This window comes from Furipterus horrens, unplaced genomic scaffold (genome assembly GCF_987537825.1).
Source record: "Furipterus horrens unplaced genomic scaffold, mFurHor1.1.pri manual_scaffold_4, whole genome shotgun sequence".
Taxonomy (NCBI): Eukaryota; Metazoa; Chordata; class Mammalia; order Chiroptera; family Furipteridae; genus Furipterus; species Furipterus horrens.
Genome location: NW_028327174.1, coordinates 42,932,937 through 42,941,490, shown reverse-complemented (window position 1 = coordinate 42,941,490; position 8,554 = coordinate 42,932,937). Strand labels below are relative to the sequence as shown.

The following is an 8,554-nucleotide window of genomic DNA, read 5'->3' as shown; positions in this document are numbered from 1 at the left end:
AAAGCAAGGACCTACAACCAAGACTACTCCATCCGGCAAAGCTATCATTTAGAATGGAAGGGCAGATGGAATGCTTCCCAGACAAGGTAAAGCTAAAAGAGTTCATTTTCACCAAGTCATTATTATATGAAATGTTAAATGGACTTATTTAAGAAAAAAATATCAAAACTGAACACTAAAATGACAACAAACTCACAACTATCAACAACTGAATCTAAAAAATAAGAACAAAATCCAACTAAACAAACCACAATAGGAACAGAATCATAGGTAAAGGGATCATTTGGAGGGTTATCAGCTGGGAGGTGGAAGGGGGAGAAATGGAAAACTGGTGCAGGGATTAAGAAACATAATCAGTTGGTACAAAATAGACAGGAGGAAGTTAAGAATAATATAGGAAAGGGTGAAGCCAAAGAACTTATATGCATGACCCATGGACATGAACTAAGGGGGGGGTGGGATTGCTGGGGGAAGGGGGGTACTGGGCTGAGGGGAGCTAGGGGAAAAAATTGGGACTACTGTAACAACATAATCAATAAAATAGACTTAAAAAAAAGAAATATTTATACTCATATTTTGATAAAATGATTAACAGTTTATTTCAAGACACTAATCAGGATAATTTTTAAATTACTGTGTCTATTTTTAATAAATAAGTTTTTATAAAGTCTTCATTTTTGTTTCAGTATTTAAGAGTAAACAATTATTTTTAAGAAATATTTTATGGGAATTTACAATAGAATATAATATACCCATCATGTTTTATCATGGGTTCCTAAAAACTAGTTGTATTATAGAAAATTGAATAAATCCTCAAAAGAAAACTTAGTTAGCACTTCCTATAGTGTAATGTCCCATACACAGATTAATACAAAGTTTCATATTCAATGGATTACAGACCTAAATGTGAAAATAAAACGTTATCATAAATTTTTATAATTCACAAACATGCTTTAAAAATGTTTATTATTCCACTTAAATACAATGTTCATTTACATATTTCTCCATCATTGTCTTTTGTAAAAAAAAAATTGCATATAAATACAAAGTTACAATGAGAAATTATCATAGGGATAAACAGCTCCATCATTTCTGACTTTTGAAAACTACATAACAAATTAAAAAATAGGTCCCTTTGAAAAATGGAGAATCTTTCAGGGTTAAGAATCTGATTATCTTCCATTGGGTAAAAGAAGTACAGATTGGTAATTACAAAATAGGCACAGGGAAGTAAGTAAAGCATAGGAAATACAGTCAATAATACAGGATATATAGTCAATAATATTGTAATAACTATGGATGGTGCCAGATGGGTACTGGAAATATCAGGGAGAACATTTCGTAAAGTATATGACTGTATAACCAGTAAGCATACACCCAAAATCAACATAAAATAAAATATAAAGAATTTAATTACCTTTAATATAAACAAATCTAAAGTCTTCATATAATAAAATACCAGTCAGTTCTGAATATTTAGACTAGCAATCCAATCATAAGGAGTGTTTGAAATGATAAATATTGGCCAGGCTCAATGGAATCACCTTAAAGCAGAAATGGCAAGTTGTTACCTAGATATTTGCCCCTGATACTCCTACCACAGGAAGATATTTAAACAATTTAGGTATAATTTAGAACGGGGATCCTCAGCCTCCAGGCCAAGGTCTAGGAGTGGTCTGGGCCTGTTAGGAACCTGGCTGCACAACAAGAGGTGAGCTTCAATGTAATGCGCTTTAATCATCCCAAAACCACCCCCCAGGAACCAGGGTCTGTGGAAAAATCATGTTCCATGAAACCAGTCCCTGGAGCCAAAAAGGTTGGAGACTGCTGAATAGAAGACTAAGTTAGGAAGTACCCATCACAGCTAAAGCTCCTTTCTTCTTCAGTAAACTAAAGAGTGCTGTGGCCCCATGATATGGGTGGAAATTGTAGAATTCTACAATTCTGAAAACAGGGTTTCCACCTGAATGATGTAAAATTTGCAAGGTCAACACTTAAGAAACAAGATGCGTAGAAACATCAGAGCACAGGAGATTAGAAACAGCAACAAGCAGCCAGTGATTGGCTTAGCACTGAGCCTCAAAAAAAAAAAAAAAAAAAAAAATAGGAAACTATCACTTGAAGGACTGAACATTGCATTTATACTAATTGTAAAGCTTCAGGGTATCCACATTCAAAGATTGAGTAGCAAAATAAGAAAAGAGAATGACTGTGTCTGTCCTGGAGGGCAGAGCTTTGACAATATGTTGCTTTTTTCATCAGTACATTTGATGGTTTCACGGCATTTTCTTCTCTCTGGAGGAAGGTTGTGAGATGCATTGTTTGCATCAGCAACACAGACTCCCGTCACAACAAAGGGTTTTATCAATGTAAATTCACTGACTATTTACAAGCATTTTTGACAACAGCATTTAAAAGCAATCTAAGAAGGAATATATTATATGGGAAACTGACCAAATATTTTTAATCTACTTCGCAGAAAATCAGGAAAGTAATCAAGCAACAGATTTGTCTTAAACACAGAACGTAAAATAAAGTTTACCTTCATTATGGATTAAAAACCAAAATTTTATACATTTTGTAAATTTTAGTATGAATACTGCAATTAAGTACTTTTTAGATCTCCTTTCATTACTTAAGCCACAAAATTAATTAGGATATATAGGAAATATAACATTACATTTTAAATAGTGCTTTAAAATATACTTTCAATGGCAAGTAACTATACAATATTTATACTTAAAATAAAACATATAAATATTCCTTCATATACACATGAGCTCTTTCAGAGAGTGGAGGTACACTTTTCAATATGTAAACATTTTTAAAGAAGTATTTACTAGAAAAGAGAATAATTTTCCCATCCAAAAAAAAAGATTTGTGATATCCCTCTTATTCAACAGATATTTTTCTCATTTTTTCTGCTAATTCTTTTCTCACTTCAATATGCTTTTCTAAATTTTGCACTTCATGTGGAAGATTGATGTCCCAAATAGACAAGCAAGATTGTAATTCTAGAAAAATAAAAAAATAAAATCATGTATCAAAGGTCAGTCAAATATATTTTTATTTTATTTTAACTTTGTGAATTTAAATTTAGTTACCTTGGACAAATATGTAAATATAAATATACAACAAATAATTATTGCCATTTATAAGAAATTACATTTATAAATTTTTTTTAAGTGTAAAGCTTACTGCTAAATTTCAAAAACAAAAAGTATGGACCTTTAATAATCATTTCACTTCCTGAAAGAAGTAAAGCTTTTCAAACACTGTTCAAAATTGGGCATTATATAGATAGGTAAGGTGCAAAAAAAAAAAAAATCCACATTTAATTTAAATTTGTGCTAGTTCTTGTTTTATAATGGTTGATATCTACATTGTCAGAAGAAAATAAATACTTAAGAGTTGTAAATCATTGAAACTTAATTTTGAAGATTTATGTCTAAATTATTTGCACTATAAAGAAGCTACAATTAACATATTTAAGCTTTTAGAGCATATGTAACATTCAGTATAAATGTATAAAACACATAATATGTTATAATCATCCATATCACGACACTATGTTTGGGATACAGTATCCTAGTGCACATTACCTTTTTGGTGTTGCACACCTTCAGTACTTTTCTGGGTATACCCCAAAACCAACATAGCATTTTTAAGGCTTCCTTTACAAAAGAAAAAAAAAAAGTTGTGTGTTAAGACAATATAGTAACTTGGACTAAAAAAAAGTACAGTTTACATTTTGAGACACAATAACCTTGGAATTTAACTTACATTTTAATTTTCAGAGACACCTAATTATAATGAATAAAAACCTCCCTGAGATGATAAGAAATTTTCTAAAGTTAGAAAATTTGCGATCTGCTCCTTGCTATGATTCTTATTATGTGAATTTGAGAAAATAGCTTAAACTTTCTGCTAACTGGACTTAATATTTACTCATTACCCCTCCAACGCAAAGTTATAATATTATATGAGATTACATGTGTGAAAGTACTTTGAATATTATAAGGCACTGGTCAAATGAGAAGCTTCTGGATGGATAAACTGATACTCTGTCACAAAACCATACTTTCTTCTGAAGTCATTCACTAACTTATTCAACAAATATTCATAAAAGTCCATTATGTACTAGGCCTAGACTAGGCCCTGGGAATAAAATGGTGAACAAACATATAAATACAAGTCACATGGACTTTATGTTCCAATGATGAGATTAGTTACTAATTAGTAACTAAGTTAACTAAGCAGAAGGCAAAATAGCACATACAACACTTTGAGGAAGATGAAGCATGGTATTTAAGAGGGACTGAACATTGTTCTACACCAGAAAGAGATGGGAGTAATGTAGCAAATGATGGAGGCTAGATAGGTGGATGAAACCAGACCATGCTCCATCTTGTAAGTTATATTTAAATTTATCTTTATTTAAAAAATGAAATAAACCTATTAAATCCCATTATAATGTCAGTAATGAACAATCTCATGGTTCCCAAAGTACATACAAATTAAATTAGAAGATAACAATATTGGTAGAATAAGACTAGAGAGACAACTCACTATAGACTACCTACTCTGCTTGTATGGACATGTATTCTGATAGTTACCAATCATTATAAGCACCTAATTCTAACTCTTTCTGGGCAACTCTGATATCCATGCAGGGAAAACAGGGAAAGGTGAGGAGAAATACTTGTCCCTCCTTAATATATTCCTGTAAAATAATTTACTATTTTCTTCACCCTAGCAAATCACTTATTTGCTAAAGTTATATAAGTTCTTCTTTTGCAGAACTTAACTCCATAATGTTATTTCTGTGATCAACTTTGTACATATACTAATACTATTATTTTTAACCAAATAATTAGTCAAAGGTACACAGTGAAAAGTGATTATCTATGTAGAAAATATATTTCATGTACCATCATGATTTCACCATATTTAAATAGATAAGCAGGAACAAGGAAAGATAAAGGCTTGAGTAAAACATCATGATTGGTAAATATTTGTGGATTGTGGAGTTCAGCATTATCTTGTTATAAAAATATAAATTTGTTTATAGAATGAAAAACCAAATAGAATTCTTTAACAAGGGTAGGAAGCTTAAACTATATTCAAAATAAAAATTTGCTTTAATTTCTTTGGTCAAAAAGTAAAAAATACTCAACATTATTTATTTTCTATTTTTACCTTAGGTTTAAAAAAAAAAGAGAAATAAAACCCAAATTTGTGAGCTCTTACAATCATCTGATTCTCTTATGGGACAGATAGCATCTACTCTCTCCATGTTTTTAATGACCCTATTCAAAATTGAATTGGAAATTGAAAACTTAAATTAAAAATTAACATATTTATATATTTTATAGTCTTAGAGAACATGAAAAAATCTAAAGGAAACTTGCCTAATTGTGCTGTCATCATGACTCTAACAGAATCATAAAAGTTGTGAATTATACGTATAACTCGGCGAGTTGAAAGATCAAGGAGTAACACATAGCCTCTTCCAGTTCCGATCCAGAGAGCGGTGTTCTTCTGGAGGCAGAGGGTTTTCACTCTCCCAGAATAATACATATTCTGTTTTGAATCCATATTTACTTTGACCATTTCCTCCCTAAAACCATAAAGTATGCATTAATAATTTTCAACAATTAAGTGATAAAACAGATTTGTGTCTGTATATATGCATACACATATATTATATATTTTTTATCCTTACCTGAGAACATGCTTATTGATTTATTTTATTTATTTTTTTATAGAGAGAGAGGGGAAGAAAGGGAGAGAGAAAGGGAGAGAAACATGAATGTGAGAGAGAAACATTGATTGTCTCTCATACACGCCCTGACTGGGGACTGAACCTACAACATAGACATGTGCCCTGACCAGGAATCAAACCTGCAACCGTTCACTTTATGGGATAATGCTCCAACCAACTGAGCCACACCAGCCAGGGCACATGTATGTAATATTTTAAGTAATGAATACATGACAGTAGACATTGTATATCATTAAAATTGTACAAAACTAATTTTGCTTTATACAGAATGCCAAAGGGACACATTTCTCTACTTGAAGCATAAATTACCAAACATAACACAATAGCCTCTTAACTTCAAGATATCCAAAATAGGTAAAATGAAAACAATAGTTAAAAACAAAATTCCAGGGAAAAAAAAAGTTCCCAATATGAAGGAAAAACATTCATTTCCAAAGTTTTCCATGAAGTATGAAAATTTCAAAGAAAAATCAAATTATAATTAGTTATATGTAAAAGATATCAATACAAACCACTAATATTTAACCTGAGATAATAAGTTATCACAAAAATGAGGTATCAGAAGTAAAATAATCCTAATAATTTCAGAACATCAGGTAGTAAGAGACCTTTTTCCAGGCGGAACTGTCAGCACTAATGCACATAAATCTCACCACAGAGAGAAAAATGGTAAGAAGATTCTAGGAGAGTAAACTTTGAAGTCTCCTTTTATGTATATATCATGTAATCTGAATGTTTCCCAGAGTACAAAAAAATGTATACAGTAAAGACAAAACAAACAACAAGAAGCTAGCAAATAAGGTTGGGGTTGGCAATGGTCCTGTGTCTCAGCAGTGGCTCACAAAGGGTGGGCTTGATGTCAAGTCAGAGGTTGACTCTGACGCGCTCGCTGTATCAGACAAGACCTGGGCTCTCGGGCTGCGGTTTGGTCCTCGCTCCGTAGTGCACTCGTTAGTGCACTGAGTTTCTCCCCCATGTATTTATATTGTTTTATGAACTTTTATCTTTAGAACACAGTATTTTTGGACTCCTAGCCTAATTATAATCAGTAATATTAATACTATAACACTACTAGATGTACAGCCAGCAATGAATCCACTGTGGCCATTATTAAAAATGTACTATTTTCTTCATTAGAGAATATTCTTTGTAATACCTTGAAGAAACCATAAATATTATGTTGTTTTTTTTTGTCAAAATGAAATTTGTTGGATACCAAGAGATGGTGCTGAAAAGCACGACCAATTTTGTTTCTGAATTTTTCTTTTCTTTTCACTTTCTATGTAGAGGTGGAAAGGAAGAAAAATAAGTCATACTTGCTCCCTCTGTAAAATCTGAAGTAAAAAGACAGCTCTTACAGGCATAAAATAAAGAACCAATGACATTGGACCCAGAGTCATACAATAATATACTGTACACTTAAAATCTTAAGACGGTAGATTTTGCATTGTGTACTTCCCGCAATAAAATAAAATTTAGAAAAAAAAAGAATTTACTTTAAAAAGTGCACACAGTCTATTAGTTCACACAGTTTTTCAGTTTTCTTGTCCCACACTTCCACGAATGGGCTGTTTTTCTTCGCAACATAGACAGTCGTGTCTACCACCACTGCTATGATGTTGGAATCACTGAAAGCTGCATAAGAAAACCTACAGGGGGAAAAGAATGTTACTACTATTCATTTTTCTTCTATTTTAACATGCAACTCAACCCTGTATTCGTTTTTAATGCATGTAAAAGATTATCACCATTTTTAAAAAGAAACAGGCTAGAGTATTGGCAATTATTTCATATTCTCCTCTAATCAGAGCCACATATGTAACTTACTTTGGTACTTCACTTACTTTTGGTTACTTAATATTTCTCACTTGATAATAAAATAAAGATCATAACTAATGTTTATTTCTGGTTTAAATTTTTAATTTCAGTTTTATTTTGTTCTTTATAGAATTTTATACTGCCAAAATATGCAAAACATTCTAATTTCTAAAAGAAATACCATTATAATATCTGTAATTTTATGATGTTTCAAGAAAATATTTAGTGTCAAGAATACTTGGGAAATTAAGTGTTGGCTATATCTACCTAGAGTTATAAAACTTAAAATGTTAAAATAAATTTTAGTGGCAATGTCTAAGTTGTGAGGAATAAAAATGACTCACATATCCTCTTTGAAAATAAAGGAAAATTACGAGCATTTTTGAACATCAATTTTGCAGCCTAGGACATCTGGCATTTTACATATTTTGCAAACAGATTGGCTGCCATAGGCCCCATCTGTATAGGTGAACTTCTAGTTAGCCTTTGAGGCTTAAGTCTGCTCTTATGAAATTCTTCCCTAACCTATCAAAAGAGATTAATCATTCCCTTTCCCCAACTAGTGTAGCTATAATATTACAGATCTCATTAAATATAAACTTGTATCTATTAGCGTGTTCCTGACACTAAATTGTAAATGTAATTGCTTAAGTACAAGGACCATGTCTATATACCTATAGTCCAGTAGAACCCTCACAGGTAGGAACTCACTTAGTATATATATGAAGTAGATAGGTATATGAGCATCTATCTAGAAATTGTCTGTTTAACAAAGCAGGAAGTTTAAGTGGATGGACAGAAGGATGGATGGAATGGATGAAGAGTGAACTAACAGATGGAATGAACAACTAAAAAAAAGTAACAATGTTAAAATTACAACTCAATTAGATAGATAACATGGAAATATCACAGGGTAAAACGATCTTTAGTAGATCCTAGAGTAGGAAGATT

At 31.6% G+C, this 8,554-nt stretch overlaps 1 protein-coding gene across 1 annotated transcript in view; it reads right to left on the bottom strand.

Moving 5' to 3' along the window:
• Window positions 1-2,093: 2,093 nt before the first annotated feature.
• The window catches only part of LRRK2 (leucine rich repeat kinase 2), a 143,917-nt gene continuing 137,456 nt past the window's right edge, over window positions 2,094-8,554 (bottom strand). Inside the window, exons 48-51 of the mRNA XM_090273021.1 lie at window positions 7,282-7,434; window positions 5,408-5,620; window positions 3,603-3,670; window positions 2,094-3,014 (exon numbers count right to left, since the gene is read on the bottom strand). Coding sequence (XP_090129147.1) covers window positions 2,893-3,014; window positions 3,603-3,670; window positions 5,408-5,620; window positions 7,282-7,434 — 556 coding nt within the window. The 3' untranslated portion in view covers window positions 2,094-2,892. The remainder of the gene's footprint in view (window positions 3,015-3,602; window positions 3,671-5,407; window positions 5,621-7,281; window positions 7,435-8,554) is intronic.